The sequence below is a fragment of the Callithrix jacchus genome, chromosome 10 (genome assembly GCF_049354715.1).
Source record: "Callithrix jacchus isolate 240 chromosome 10, calJac240_pri, whole genome shotgun sequence".
NCBI classification, from domain to species: Eukaryota; Metazoa; Chordata; class Mammalia; order Primates; family Cebidae; genus Callithrix; species Callithrix jacchus.
The window spans coordinates 7,881,634-7,898,553 of record NC_133511.1 but is presented as its reverse complement, the minus strand read 5'-3'; the positions used below and the strand labels follow the sequence as shown (position 1 = coordinate 7,898,553).

General features: G+C 39.8%; 1 protein-coding gene across 1 annotated transcript in view; it reads right to left on the bottom strand.

Moving 5' to 3' along the window:
* Nucleotides 1–789: 789 nt before the first annotated feature.
* The window catches only part of CUL5 (cullin 5), a 107,317-nt gene continuing 91,186 nt past the window's right edge, over nt 790–16,920 (bottom strand). The window contains 6 exon segments of the mRNA XM_002807267.7: nt 790–1,439; nt 7,701–7,824; nt 8,754–8,872; nt 11,056–11,217; nt 11,796–11,971; nt 12,266–12,389. Of these exon segments, the coding sequence (XP_002807313.3) occupies nt 1,245–1,439; nt 7,701–7,824; nt 8,754–8,872; nt 11,056–11,217; nt 11,796–11,971; nt 12,266–12,389 (900 nt within the window). The 3' untranslated portion in view covers nt 790–1,244.

Here is a 16,920-nt window from a genome sequence, read left to right as displayed (position 1 = left end):
ACTTTGGATTGACTGAAAGGAACACGGTAAATGTTGCCTTCTGGCCATTTAAAAAATGTTTATTTTTAAAATATATAAATATATATGTACATATATTTGGCAAGTTTACTGATCATATTAAGAGTGCAATCATTTTGCTTCTGTTTTTCAGGTCTTATGTTGTGGTTTTTCTCTTACCCCTAGGTGACTGATGCAAACCTGAGGCTACAAATCCCTAACCATGAGACTTTAAAATACCAAAATACTTCTATGCTACAGATGAAGAGATCAGTTACATAATGGTATTATATTAGAGCAGGAGATTTCTGCCTTGTTTTTAATAAATTCAGATATGGCATAATAAATATTAGGTATATAAATATTAAGTGTGTTAGTAAACACACAATATGTTTAGTAAACACACTTAATATGCTTGTTTTGCTATTGTGGCTCTGCAATCATAATGACCTACCTAGCTCCATAAAACTTTTTAAATAATTGAAGCAACAATTAACATAAGCTTTACTTTTCAAAACAAGCTCTCCAGCCATATTAAAAAAAAAAAAAACCTGAAAAACTCCTTATCATTTAGCAACAACTAAAATAGCAGTCTCCTGCTTAAAGAAAACCAACATTTGAAAGTTGAAAATATTTAATACCATTTTTAGGTCACCATTAAAATTCAGTCATTATACTGAGCAGTGTTTGAACCAAAAATTTGATACTATGAAACACAACCTCTCACCTACATCGCGCCTCTCCCAATGTTGCATTGACCAGCTCACTCTTTTCATCAAAAGAAACCAAGAGTGCTATTTCTAGTTTTAATTGCATTTTTTAAAAACAAAAGTTAACAGCATTTTTCAGTGCATGAGTATCTGAAGATCCTTCCTTGTGCAAGTACATTTTTTAAGAGAGGAAAAAAAAAGAGAAAAAAGCAACAAGAACCCTGCCCTCACCCTTCCCAACTGTATTTCTCCTGGTGGGTACAAATCAAATTCACTTTTAAAGTTGATAATGGGCTCTTCATGAATGCAAGTTTCTCCACAAAACAGCATGCTGTTAAGAGTGTGCAACATGAAGGGAATGCCGTCATGCTAACTAATGTGACTGGCAAAATATAGTCGTTTTTGTAAGGTAAGGCAGAGATTTTAATATTTATGTAATCAAAGTCCAAATAAACCTTTCTCCAGCACAAACTGTTACAACTTTCTGCCCAAGCACTCCAAAATTTGGGTTCTTACTATTGTCCATGATATTCAAAATTATGCCATATATATGAAAGTGTTGATATCAGATTCATCTCTTCTGATGTATTTGTGCTCTATTAGCCACTCTATTTGCTCTTTTATCATTTTCTTTTGTGGCAAGAACATGTTTTTCAAAATTTCTACTAATTCAGTCTGCAGCTGAGCATTACTAATTTTCTTTCTCATTTTCATTATTTGTATGATAGCTTCCTAAAAGAAAAAATAAAAATAAAGTGCATTAATATATGAAATTATTTTAAATACAATAAACTGAAAAATGACTTTTTATGCATATTCATCCTCTATCCAACATCTACCCAAATGAATAACAATCACTAGGGGATTAATGTTCAGACCAGAATCTTTTCCTTAACAAATAAAAACACTTTTTGTTTTTTCATTCCCCATTAGAAAATATCTGCTTATTGGCGTGGGGGCCTAGGGGAGAAATAACATTAGGAGAAATACCTACCTAATGTAGATGATGGTTTGATGGGTGCAGCAAACCACCATCGCACGTGTATACGTAACAAACCTGCATGTTCTGCACGTGTCCCGTATAATTTTTAAAATCTGCTTATTACAGAGATTTTGAAAAATAAGAAAAATCAAAATTACCTCTGCCTCTCTGCTGAAAGAAAACCACACCTAATGTTTTAATATTATTTCCTTCAATTCCTTTTTCCATACCATTCACATTCTTAAAAGTTATCTTACCTGTGAAAACAGTATGTATATAACCTGGTATTATAGTTTTGTTTTTTTTTTTGAGACGGTACCCAGACTGGAGTGCAATGGCGCGGTCTCGGCTCACTGCAACCTCCACTTCCTGGGTTCAGGCAATTCTCCTGTCTCAGCCTCCTGAGTAGTTGGGATTACAGGCACACGCCACCATGCCCAGCTAATTTTTGTATTTTTTTAGGAGAGACGGGGTTTCACCTTGTTGACCAGGATCTGTTGTTGTCTCGATCTGTTGACCTCGTGATCCACCCGCCTCAGCCTCCCAAAGGGCTGAGATTACAGGTGTGAGCCACCGCGCCTGGCCCAAACCTGGCATTATGTTAAACATTAATTAAAATACAACAAATCCCCTACACCCAATTTTTTCCTTGTATTCAGTTATTTCTTTGTGTAGTAGCATAGGTCAGCTGGGGTCTGTTTTAAAAGTCAGTAAGTACTACTCTTTATTTTTATTTTTTTATTCTTTCTTTTTAGTACTACTCTTTATATATATTTACCAGATTAATTATATTTGCTACAAAATATTATCTTCAGTTTTTATTGGTTAAATTAAGTGTTTTTAAGTTTTTCTTTCCTTCTTCTCTTTTTAAATATAGAGACAAGGTCTTGCTATGTTGGCCAGGTCAGTCTCGGTCTCCCAAAGTGCTGGGATTACAGGTTTAAGTCACGACACACCTGACTGTTTTTAAGTTTCTAAATGAATAAATCTTTTTCATCTAGGTCATTTTATTAACATTTTTCTTGATGATTTCTTAAGTTACTATTAAGTTTTTAACAAGTTATTAGAAAATCATTAAATATTCTTTTCTCTTTTACTTTTTCTAGTCCAAGCTCTCTCTTTACCCCACAAAAGGCATCTATATGCCTGGTGTGGTGGCTCATATGTGTAATCCTAGTACTTTGGCAGGCTGATGTGGGCAGACTGCTTGAGTCCAGGAGTTTGCCCAGCCTGGGCAACCATGGCAAAACCCCATCTCTACAAAATATACAAAAAAATTTAGTCAGGCATGGGGGCCTGTGTCTGTGGTCCCAGCTATTTAGGAGGCTGAGGAAGGAAGATGGCTTGAGCCTGGGAGGCAGAGGTTGCAGTAAGCTGAGATCGCACTACTGCATTTCAGCCTGAGACCCTGTCTCCAAAAAAAAAAGGCTGTCTTAGCACAGATTACAGTCTGTTATAAATGTCAAAATAGAAAAAGAAGTAATATTTGCTTTTAACATTTAAAAATATTACTTTGCTGCAAATCAACAGACTTGGGATTCCGGCACTATTCAGTAATAGAAAAATTCCTTCAATTTCCTCTGTAGAGATAATGATCACCAGCTGGGGAGGGTGACACATGCCTGTAATCCCAGCAATTTGTGGTGGGTGGATCGTTTTGAGTCCTGGCATTTGAGACCAACCTGGGCAACACGGCAACACCCCATCTCTACAAAATAATAAAAAATAAAAACATTAGCTGGGCATGGTGGCATGCGCCTGTGGTCCTGGCTACTCAAGGGGCTGAGGCAGGAGGATCGCTTGAGCCTGGAAGGCAGAGGCTGCAGTGAGCTGACACTGCACCACTGCACTCCAGCCTGGGTGACAAGGCTGAGACCCTGTCTCAAAAAAACAGAAAAATAGGTTGGATGCGGTAGCTCATACCTATAATTCCAGCACTTTGGGAAGCCAAGGCGGGTGGATCACAAGGTCAGAAGTTCGAGACCAGCCTGCCCAACATGGTGAAACCCTGTCTCTACTAAAACTACAAAAAAGAGCTGGACATGTAATCCCAACTATTGGGGAGGCTGAGGCAGGAGAATCATATGCACCCGGGAGGTGGAGGATGCAGTGGGCTGAGTTCAGCACCACTGCACTGCAGCCTGGGCGACAGGGTGAGACTGTCTCAAAAAAAAATAAAAACAAAAATAAATAAAACATATGATGACCCTTTCACCGACACCAGAAGGTCAAGTGAATTCCTCCCCACCATGGACGGTATTCAGATACCAGGCTCTTGATCATCATAAATTGGGGTTTATGTCAGGGGTCCAGAGTGGAAGAAGGAAGAGGGAGAGTCTGTTCCTTCAAGCACTTGAAGATTACAGGAACCCAAAGGAAAAGGAAAGACATTTGTAAATGGCCCAATTTCTCCTTAGGTAAAGGTGAAGGTGGTAGTTATTGAGCCCAAAAGGAAAACAAGAGCAGAGAGGGACACTGGCACTGGTCCCCATTTGATATGCTGGAGGTTACTTAAAAGAGTAGCATAGTATGATGGAGACAATACTGCACTTCTGACTCTCCCTCAGTTCTCACGTGTCACAGTAAGAGTTTCGAGCTAATGGAACTGCCACAGGGCCTTTAATGACAGGGCAAGGTAATCCTGCCATTATTCTGCAAAGAATAATGACAGTGTGCCATGTAGGCCAAGGAGCCACACAGAAGATGTAGTGCAGTCTCAGAGGCTTCAAGAGCTCAGTAAGAGTAAGGGAAAGACAGAGCAGGGAAGAGGCCATGAGGTCCTTGGCAAATGGAAAAAGAATTAACCATAAATTCATCGGCTATGGACAACAACACAGTTACCAAAAAAAAGCCAAATTCTCAAAGATATACACTACTTGATAGCTACCAACAGCAGGAATTCAGGACACTGTCATAACTGCATAGATATGACACTCCCTTTGCTTGACTAGTCAAGCAAATCCCTCTCTCACCCTCAATACAGGCAGATGCCATCCATGAAAATCGCCTACAATGGGGATGAGCAGAGTAGGATCGGAAGGGAACACACTCTGAGCACTTCCTAAAGACAGCTTAGATCATTGGAATCTACATAATGATAGATCACATTAAGACAAAGCAAAAGGACTTCAATTTCTCTGTACATCTTAGAATATGACTACACCTGCATATGTATTTCAACCCTTTCATCCATCTGGAGTTTATCCTGGCACAGCCTGAATATGTTCTAACTTTTCCTCCAAACAGAAAAACTTCCCAACACCTCTTAGTGAAGAATTTATTTTCTTTTCATGGGTCATGGAAATTATTTCCTTTATTGTATATACTCGTTTATAATACAGAGTAGCAGATTCTTTGGTTTTTGTTTTTTTTGAGATGGAGTCTCACTCTATTACCCAGGCTGGAGTGCAGTAGTGCAATCTCAGCCCACTTCAACCTCTGCCTTCCAGGTTCAAGCGATTCTCCTGCCTCAGCACCCCCAAGTAGCTGGGATTAGAGGCGTGCACCACCACAGCTGGCTAGTTTTTGTATTTTTAGTAGAGATGCGTTTCACCATGTTGGCCAAACTGATCTTAAATTCCTGACCTCAGGCGATCTGTCTGCCTTGACCTCCCAAAGTGTTGGGATTACAGTTGTGAGTCACTGTGCCTGGCCTAAAGTAGGTTTAATCTTGGTTATTTTGCTCAATTAATCTTCTTGCCATACTATTTATTACTAGAGATTTTAAAATATTTTAGTATTTGCAGGGCAAGTTCTACCACTACCATCTTATTCTTAAGTTTCTCAATCATTCTTACTTATTTATTCTGATAAACTGAGAATCAATCTGTAAAATTCCAAAGATATTCCTAGTTGAATTTTCATATGAAATTTAGTAAACTTGACATTAATATCAGAAAAATCAATATTTTATGTTATTCAGCTTAGGCGCCAGGTGCGGTGGCATGTGCCTGCAGACCCACCTACTCTGAAGGCTGAAGCAGGAGGATCACTTGAGTTCATTAAAAAAAAAAATTTTTTTTTTTTAAGTTATTTAGCCTTGCCGGGCGCGGTGGCTCAAGCCTGTAATCCCAGCACTTTGGGAGGCCGAGGCGGGTGGATCATGAGGTCGAGAGATCGAGACCATCCTGGTCAACATGGTGAAAACCCGTCTCCACTAAAAATATAAAAAATTAGCTGGGCATGGTGGCGCGTGCCTGTAATCCCAATTACTCAGGAGGCTGAGGCAGGAGAATTGCCTGAACCCAGGAGGCGGAGGTTGCGGTGAGCCGAGATCGTGCCATTGCACTCCAGCCTGGGTAACAAGAGCTAAACTCCGTCTCAAAAAAAAAAAAAAAAAAAAAGTTATTCAGCCTTATCATTGAAGAATATGGTGTTTCATATTGAGCAAAAATAAGTCAGACATAAAAGTACATACTGTCTGATTCCATGTATATAAAGACCTGGAACTGGCAAAACTAAGTGATAATAATAAGAATCAGCTAGGGTAGAGGGAGAGCCTCCTGGAGAGAAAGCATGGGGAGGGAGATGACCGGTGTGACAGATAAACGCTCTGTATCTTAACTGCGTTATGTTCACACAGGTATACCTAAACTCACTGAAAACTGTATTTTGAAAGATACATTCCATTGTGTCTAAATTACAACTAAAACTTTTAGAACAAAAAAAGAGCTAAATCGTTCTATTTATTCAACTCTCCTTCTGAATCTCCAGTAAAGAGCCACTCTCTTCAAACAGCTCCTACAGAATGCGTATGAACTTTTCTTATTTTATTTTCCACTTATTTATTGCTAAATAGAAAGGCAATGGGTATTTTTTATTTTTATTAAGACAAATTTCACTCTTATCGCCTAGGCTGGAGTGCAGTGGCGTGATTTTGGCTCACTGGAACCTTCGCCTCCCAGGTTCAAGTGATTCTCCTGCCTCGGCCTCCTGAGTAGCTGGGACTACAGGTGCGTTACACCACACCCAGCTAATTTTTGTATTTTTAGTAAAAACGGGGTTTCACCATGTTGGCCAGGATGGTCTCACTCTCTTGACCTAGTGGTCTGCCCACCTTAGCCTCCTAAAATGCTGGGATTATAAGTGTGAGCCACCTCGCTCGGCCAAATGCAATTGGTTTTTATTCATTCATCTTTTCTCTGCTACATTATCCTACTACATGATCTACAGGCAATAAGCATTTTTTCATCTTTTCCTCATTTCATATTTTAAAAAGTACACTGGGCCGGGTGCAGTGGCTCAGCACTTTGGGAGCCCAGCACTTCAGGAGCCCGAGGTAGGCATATTGCTTGAGCCCAGGAGTTTGAGACCAGCCTGGGCAACATGGTGAAACCCTGTCTCCACTAACAATACAAAATCAGCCGAGTGTGGTGGCGCAAGCCGGTGGTCCCAGCTAATCGGGAGGCTGAGGTGGGAGGATTCTTTGAGCCCAGGAAGTCGAGGATGCGGTGAGCTAAGATGGTGTCACTGTACTCTAGTATGGGCAACAGAGTGAGACCCTGTCTCAAAATCAAAAAACAAAAACAAAACCAGGAAAGAAAAGAAAAAAAAATACCCCGGGCAGAAGTTTCAAACGGTAGTAAAAGAAAATAGTAAAAGTTGAAAAACTTGGTTTTAAAAGGACTATTTCTAAAGTTAAAACAATCATACATAGCTTTTCTTTATTACATTCAGAAAGTATCATAATCCTAGCTTTAAATTTTTTTTAAAAGAAGAAATGAATATTAGAGAACTTTTTTGGTTCTAAACACGGTTCGTAATTTCACATTACAATGGAATGGGAAATTGGAATTCATATTCCAACTAGAATTGGAATTTTTAATGTATTTTTGGAAAGTTAATTGAGACGAGATCTCACTTTGTTACCCCAAGTAATCCTCCTGCCTCAGCCTCCCAAAATGCACTTGGCCCCTACATGCTTTTCAGTTCAAAAAAGATTTCAAAATTTAAAAAAGAAAAAAGAAAACTAAGGTTTTTCAAACTTCAGACATTTTGTCAATATTACAAACCTGCGTTCTTAGTATTCGTAGTTGAACTATTCCTTCATTCTCTTCTTCTCTCATCCTTTCTGTAGTGAGCTGCAAACGTCCAATCAAGTTGATTTTACCCCTTTTCTGAACTTTTGCATTTTTTCTACAAAAAGAATTGAATCGAATATTTTATGGTGAAAGACTTAAAATCCTATTACAGCAACAATGTCTGAGAGAAAATCTTCAGAAATATTCTAAAAATATCATAACTGTTTAAAGGAAAAATGACAAATAGCTACATATTGCTTTATTTATTTATTTATTTTCAGATGGAGTCTTGCTCTGTCACCAGGCCAGAGTGCCATGGCGCTATCTCGGCTCACTGCAACCTCCAGTTCCTGGGTTCAAGCAATACTCCTGCCTCAGTCTCCCGAGTAGCTGGGACTACAGTTGTGTGTCACCACACCCAGCTAATTTTTGTGTATCTAGTAGAGACGGGGTTTCACCATGTTGGCCAGGATGGTCTCGATCTCTTGACCTCATGATCTGCCTGTCTTGGCCTCCCAAAGTGCTAGGATTACAGGCGTGTGCCACTGCACCCAGCCTACATACTACTTTAAAACAAACTCTCTATTTTCCTCAAATATAACTAACCTGCTAATGAGTGATTACACTCTCTATAAAAACAAAGTTAATATTTTATATTGCCATAAAAGTGACTAGCTAATTAAAGATACATGGGTTATGATTCAGTGTGATCTCCTAACTGGATCTTAACAACAACAACAACAACAAAAACGCTTTGTCTGAATAAAGTTGCTTTAGAGCACAAAAAGGTATCAGCCTGAAAGATGAAATGCAATATAATATAGTATCATGTCAAAGACCAAAAATGTATCCACGGAAAATATAGTAAAGAAGTAAACATCTGATTAATATTTTCCATAAACAACTAAATGCTATGTTTAAAGTGATGACAGTATATATTTATGTTTTAAATATAATGTAAGGAAAATAATTATTTTGCAAAAAACAAAGTGCTAAAATTCAAACAAGGTGTTTTTGCTTTAGATCAACCAACATAAAGCTTACATTAAACTGAACTCCTGGTTCACTGAGAAGAGGGTACCTTCTGTAAAGTCTTTGGGTGAGTTGACTTGAGGTTCATACAGTAAAACTTGCCGTTTGAGTTTTGGGAAAGCTACTAAAGACTATGAAGAATAAAGAGAAAACAATTAGCATCTAAAAACAGTATGAAACACTAAGATCAATTCTCCAACATAATCAACATAGGCAAGAAAAGGATTACAAACACAAACTTCAAATGTTCGGTACTACCATGAATATAATATTTGAATGCATAATGAGGAAGAGGAGGAGGGGAAAAGCGTTGGTTATGAGAAGGCAATAAATGCTCTTTTTACAGTAAGCCAAGAAACTGGTCACACAGGACCACAGTAAACACCACCTGGCAGTTATATACCAGCTCCTTCCTCTACAGGTAGGAATTAATTGTGGAACTTCAGGCCAGGCGCAGTGGCTCACACCTGTAACCCCAACACTTTGGGAGGCTGAGGCAGGCAGATCACTTGAGCTCAGGAATTTTAAACCAGCTGAGGCAACATGGGGAAACACAGTCTCTACTGAAAATACAAAAATATGCCAGGTGTGGGGCATACACGGGTGGTCCCAGCTACTTGAGGGGCTGAGGTGGGAGGATCGTTTGAATCTGGGAGGTGGAGGTTGTAGTGGGCTGAGACTGAGCCACTGAACGCCAGCCTGGATAACAGCAAAACTCCATCTCAAAGAAAAAAAAAAAAATTAAAAAATTTGGAACTTTTAAGAAAATCTGGAACTTCTATGGAGTAGGGGTAAAATGTAGTTGCGAGCAGGGGGCTAATGAGTATAATCTACAAGCCCTCAAACAGACCAAATTTTTCTTTTAGATTTTTGATCATCATAAAATTTTTGAACACATTCTCAGTATAAAAAGTAATTATATATCTGAGGCACGATGGCTCATTCTTGTAATTCCAGCACTTCGGGAGGCTGAGGCAGGCAGGCAGATTACCTGAGGTCAGGAGTTTGAGATCAGCCTGAACGACATAGTGAAACTCTGACTCTACTAAAAATATACTAAATTAGCTGGGCATGGGTGCACATGCCTGTAATCTCAGCTACTTGGGAGGCTGAGGCATGAGAACTGCTTGAACCCAGGAGGCAGAGGTTGCAGTGTGCTGAGACTGTGCCATTGCACTCCAGCCTGAGCAATAAGAGCAAAACTCTGTCTCAAAAAAAAAAAAAAAAAAGTACGTAGGTGGTCACAGTTCTCAAAGGCAACACTTAAATACCAACTCCATCTTTCTCTCTTTTTAAATTTTTTCTTTTTACAATGGCTCACACCTGTAATCCCAGCACTTTGGGAGGCTGAGGTGGGCAGATCATGAGGTCAGAAGATCAAGACCATCCTGGCCAACATGGTGAAACCCCATCTCTACTAAAAAAAATTAGCTGGGCGTGGTGATGCATGCCTGTAATCTCAGCTACTCAGGAGGCTGAGGCAGAACTGCTTGAACCTGGGAGGCGGAGGCTACAGTGAGCCAAGACTGCACCACTGTCACCCAGGCTGGAGTGCAGTGGCATGACTGTGACTCACTGCATCCTCCTGGGCTCAAGTAATCCTTCCACCTCAGCCTTCCAAGCAGCTGGGGATACAGCCACCAAGCTGGCTAATTTGCTTTTTTTTTTTTTTTTAACATATGGAATCCCACTATTTTGCCTAGCTAGTCTCAAACTCCTGAGTTCAAGCAATCCTCCCCTCCCGCCCTTGGCCTCCCGAAGTGCTAGGATTACAGCCATGAGCCACTGCTCCTGGCCTCTCCTTTTATATGAAGTACTTTTCTCTGCCTTGGTAAATTGCCTATTTTCAATTTATTTTTTCAATAAATATCTCATTAGTATATTTTTCTTTTCTTTTTTTTTTTTTGAGACAGAGTCTCACTCTGTTACCCAGGTTGGAGTGTACTGGCACAATCTTGGCTCATTGCAACCTTCACCTCCAGGGTTCAAGTGATTCTCCTGCCTCAGCCTCCTGCGTAGCTGGGATTATAGGCTCCTGCCACCATGCCGGGCGAATTTTTGTATTTTTAGTAGAGACAGGGTTTCACCAGGTTGGCTAGCCTGGTCTAGAACTCCTGACCTCAAGTGATCTGCCTGCCTTGGCCTCTCAAAGTGCTAAGACTACAGGCATGAGCCCCTGTGCCGGGCCTCTATTCTTCTTGATTGTAAGACATTTTGAGATGGTATGAATTTAATAATATACTGCAAGCCAATCATATATTCACTGCTATGTGAGAGGGTACAATCTTAAAAACAAACAAAAACACAAACCAACCCATAAGGTCCTTCTAAGCTCAGCATCAGGGAGTTCAGTTGCAAGTTTAAGATTTTCAAAGCTGATTTTCTCTCTGGGTCTTTGGTTCCATGCAAACAACACAGCAAGCTGAAAGGTGGTTACCTCCAAATCATATTGACCTACTTCATTCTTAAATGTTATCTATAATAGATAAAATAGATTTTTAATAAGAATCTCATGATATCTATGACATGACTTTAGATATGAAAAAGACTGCTGTCTTACAAAATCTACGGCTTTTTTCATGGTAATAAACATTTTAGTATATGTTAATGATTGCCCACAATACATGCTCATCTCTTCTTTCCATGTAACAAAACATGGCCATGTGACTACGTACTGAACCATGTGATACAAATGGAAATGATGGAGGAAAACTTTTTTTTTTTTTAAATGGTCCCAGAGGTTATCCGAACGCAGGAGGAAACTTCTAGAAGTTGCCCCTAAAGAAAGGTATAAGCTACCCTCACCTTTCCCTTTCTGTTGGCAGGAAGACTGAGCTAGTTGGGATCATGTTGAATTCTGTAGACAAGGGCAGTATCTTACCTGCGATGATGTAACCAGAAGCTTATGTTCCTAACGACTTCATGAAAAAAATTAACTATTTCTGCTCAAACTTTCACACGTTAGCAAGGAAATTCTATTTTAAGTAATTCTATGGAGTCCTGCTACTTGCATCCAAACAGAAAGCTGAAGTAACAAACATACTATCTACTTACAATTCCATTCGACATGAGATGATGCCAATGTAATTTTCTACCACTATGATTTTTTTTGTAGAATTCTTCTACTTCCGGTATCAAGTCCTCCAGTTCAGTAGGAAGTGAGACAAAGACTTTCTCAGAACTTCTTGACCAGGCACCAGCATTCAGAATTTTTATATTAACTGAATCAGCTATAGACAAGAATATCAAGAATATGAAGAAATTTATGTTAACAATGGATAAAATTCAAAATAAATACAGGGTAACTTTTGTTAAAAAATCATTAAGACTATAAAACTTTTGTTTAAAGTGTCCTTTTGTGGTGAAATAAAGATTTGTAAATCAACCCACTGTTTTGATAGCTGTCTCCAAGGAAATGGACTTCACAAAATCTTTTGATCTATTACTGCTGAGGTTTATTTTTAATTTATCAGAAAACAAAGATTTTTTTAAGTTAAAAAATATATATGATTATAAAATAATACCTGGTAATGCCAATTTATTATTTTTGTGCATTTCCTTAAAAGCTTGGTTCAAATCTTCAGATACTTTTATGTCCTGAAACATTCTAGCAAGCTTGTTTACATAATCTGCTGGCATACCAACTTCCTATAAAATCCAAAGACAGAAGAGGTCATAAATACATAATCTGGTATACTCCTGAGAAAAAATTTAATGGAAGAACTAAGTCTTAGATGTTTTAATACAAAATTTTTCTCTTTTATTAGAATGTTTATCATCTAATACCTATAAAATTTGCTTCTTAGAAACAAAACAGGATATTGCAAGGGGTCCCTGCTTTGCACAATTCTTGTATGTAAGAATTTCAGTTACCACAGTACAGTTAAATAATACCAATTCTCCAAGAACAAAGCTCAACCTTCAGTTGACACTATGTAATAATGAAACTACATGAAGTAAAAACTTTATGTCTAGCTCCTTGATCCACAAATCATGACAAAAATAACAGTGACGAATCACAATATTGCTTTGAAAATCTATTAATTGGCCTGGTATGGTAGTTCACACTTGTAATCCCAGCAACTTTGGGAGGCTTAGGCAGGAGAATCACTTGAAGCCAGGATTTTGAGACTAACCTGGGCAACAGAGTGAAACTCCATCACTATAAAAAAATTTTAAAAGTTAGTGGGATGTGGTGGCATACTCCCTATAGTCCCAGCTATTCAGAAGGCTGAGGTGGGTGGATCACTTGAGCCCAGGAGTTTAAGCTCTGATTGTGTCACTGCACTCCAGTCTCGGCAACAGAAGAAGATGATGTCTCTTAAAAAAAAATAAAAAATACAGTGGCTCACACCTATAATCCCAGCACTTTGGGAGGCTGAGGCAGGTGGATCATGAGGTCAAGAGATCGAGACCCTCCTGGTCAACAGGTGAAACCCTGTCTCTACTAAAAATACAAAATTTATAGCTGGGCATGGTGGTGTGTGCCTGTAATCCCAGCTACTCGGGAGGCTGAGGCAGGAGAATTGCCTGAACCCAGGAGGCGGAGGTTGCGTTGAGCCGAGATTGCGCCATTGCACTCCAGACTGGGTCACAAGAGCGAAACTCCGCCTCAAAAAAAAAAAAAAAATACAAAATTTAGCTGGGCATGGTGGTGCGTGCCTGCAGTCCCAGCTACTCGGGAGGCTGAGGCAGGAGAATTGCTTGAACCCAGGAGGCGAAGGTTGCGGTGAGCTGAGATAGTGCCATTGCACTCCAGTCTGGGTAACAACAGTGAAACTCTGTTGTTTATATTATTTTTTAAATAATAAAAAATAAAATAAATTTTTAAAAAACATAAACACAATCTATTAGTCATTCGTTTATTCAGTTCAACCACAGACAGCAAAGTGTGTCGTTTCATTGCACCTTATCTTCCAGTAATTAACCCCCATGACAACTTACAAAAGAGAATAATCAAAGAAGGTAATGGCACACAAAGATAATAAAAGTACACTGAAGAAATGAAGTGTTAATGCTGGAAATGAAAATAAAATAGAACATAAACAAGCTGACTGTGATTGTCAGGTTGATAATGCCAGTGTTGAGGAACTTAGTGAAGGCAAATTATCAACATAAAAGAGAAAAGTGGTAAGTGACAAAAAAGGTAAGATACCCTAGAGGAAGTGATCTTGGAAAAATGCTACAAAGGAATTCACAGTATTTCATTACACTGAAGCCCAGTAGATATAACGCTAGAAGCTCATCCAAATTACAAGGGTGTCACAACTCTCCAAGGCAAGAAAATCTGCTTACTCTGCCAAAGTTACATAAGAAGGCAAGAACTATTTAAACTACTCTTCATTAACAGCTTTTCTGACACAGATAATTTATCTACCATAAAATTCACCCTTTCAAAGTACACAATTTGGCCAAGTGTGGTAGCTTATGCCTGTATTCCCAGCAATTTGGGAGGCCAAGGTGGGTGGATCACCTGAGATCAGGAGTTCGAGACCAGCCTGGCCAACATAGTAAAACTTCATTCTCTACTAAAAATACAAAAATTAGCTGGGCATGGTGGCACACGCCTGTAATTCCAGCTACTCAGGAGGCTGAGGCAGGAGAATCGCCTGAACCCGGGAGGCGGAGGTTGCAGTGAGCCCAGATCGCACCACTGTACTCCAGCCTGGGCAACAAAGTGAAACTCTGTCTCAAAAAAAATAAATAAAAATAAAATATACAATGTAGTGAGGTTTAGCATATTCACAGAGCTGTGCAATCATCACCATTATATAATTTTAGAACATTTTCATCACTCCAAAAAGAAACCCCATACTATTTGCAATCACTCATTTCCCCTCCCAGCCCCAACTCCTGGAAGTCACTAATTTACTTGCTATCTCTGTGGATTTGCCTATTCCAGACATTTCATATTAGTAGAATGATATGATATTGTCTTTTGAGATTGGCTTCTTTCACTTAGCATTATGTTTTCAAAGTTCATCTAATACTGTAGCAGGTATTAGAACTTCATTTCTTTTCATTGCAAAAAATATTCCATTGTATGGATTAATCACATTTTGTTTATTCATTAGTTCACTGACATTCTGGCTTGTTTCCACTTTTTGACTTCTTTTCTTTGAGGAGGACAGGGTCTTGCTCTGTCATCCAGGCTAGAATGCAGTGGTGCCATCTCAGCTCACTACAACCTCTGTCTCCTACCACGTTCAAGTGATTGTTCTGCCTCAACCTCCTGACTAGCCAGGACTACAGGTGCGTGCTGCTATGCCCAGCTAATTTTTGTATTTTTAGCAGAGACGGGGTTTCCCCATACTGGCTGGGCCAGTCTCAAACTCCTAACCTTGTGATCCGCCTGCCTCCACCTCCTGAAGTGCTGGGATGGCGTGAGCCACCTTGCCCAGCCCACTTTTTGACTCTTAATAGTAGTAATGCCATAAACCTTTGTTTACAAGTTTTTACATGAAACATATGCTTTCCTTTCTCTTCAAATGAATGACCTAAGAGTGAAATTGCTGAGTCAACTCTATGTTTAACATTTTAAAAACTGCCCAACAGTTTTCCAAAGTGGCTGCACTATCTTATGTCCCTTTTGGAAACTTAAGAAAGTTTCAATTTCTCCTCTTCCTTACTAATATTTGTTACTGTTTGTCTTTATTTTAGCTACCCTAGTGGAATAAAGTAGTATCTCCATGTGATTTTTTTTTTAAGACGGGGTTTCACCATGTTGGTCAGGCTGGTCTTGAACTCCCGACCTCAGGTGATCTACCCGCCTTGGCCTCCAAAGTGGTTTTTAATTTTTTTGGTTTGATTTTGAGAAAGGGTCTCACTCTGGTGCCAAGGCTGCAGTGCAGCGAGTGGCATGACCTCAGTTCACTGCAACCTTGAACTTCTGGGCTCAAGCAATCCTCCCATCTCAGCCTCCTGAGTATTTGGAACTACAGGTATATATCACCATGCCTAATTAATTAATTTTTTTTTTTTTTTTTGAGACAGAGTCTCACTCTGTCGCCAGGTGCCAGGCTCGAGTGCAGTGGCACGACCTTGGCTCACTGCAACCTCCCCCTCCTGGGTTCAAGCAATTCTCCTGCCTCAGTCTCCCGAGTAGCTGGGACTACAGGCGCATGCCACCACACCCAGTTATTTATTTATTTTTTTTGTATTTTTAGTAGAGACGGGGTTTCACCATGTTGGCCAGGATGGTCGTCTCGATCCCTTGACCTTGTGATTCGCCTGCCTCAGCCTCCCAAAGTGTTGGGATTACAGGTGTGAGCCACCACCCTCGGCAAAGAAACTTTTTTTTTTTTTTTTTTTTTTTTTGAGATTGAGTCTTGCTCTGTCACCAGACTGGAGTGCAGTGGCAAGATGTTGGCTCACTGTAACCTCTGCCTCCCAGGTTCAAGCAATTCCCCTGCCTGGCTAATTTTTTGTATTTTAGTAGAGATGGGGTTTCACCATGTTGACCAGGATAGTCTTGATCTCCTGACTTCGTGACCTGCCCGCCTTGGTCTCCCAAAGTGCTGGGATTATAGGTGTAAGCCACCACACTCAGCCGCTGGCTGGAATAATTTTCATATCTTTTGTAGAGATGGGGTATTGTTATGCTACCCAGGGTGGTTTCTAACTCCTGGCTTCAAGCAGTCCTCCCACCCCAGCCTTCCAAAGTATTTGGGATTATAAGCGAGAGCTACCATGTTGAGCCTCTCCTTCCATTTCATTAATGACTAACGATGTTGAGGATCTTTGCATGCACTTATTGGGTATTTGGGTATCTTCTATGAAGAGCTATCAATTCGAATCCTTTGCCAATTTTTAATTATTTGCTGTGTGTATGTGTGTGTGTGCGCGCGCCAGAATCTGACTCTTGCCCAGGCAGGTATGATCACTGCTCACTGCAATCTCCACCTCACAGGCTCAGGTGATCCTCCCACCTCAGTCTCCCAAGCAGCTGGGACTACAGGTATATGCCACCACACCCAGCTAATTTTTGTATTTTTTAAAGAGATGGGGTTTCACTATGTTGCCCAGGGTCATCTCGAATTCTGAGCACAAGCCATCTGCCTACCTCAGCTTCCCAAAGTGCTGGGATTACAGGTGTGAGCCACCATGCCTGGCCCTATTTCTCATTTTACTGTTGGGTCTTGATATATTTTTTAACAAAGAAATAAAGTAGGCTCATGCC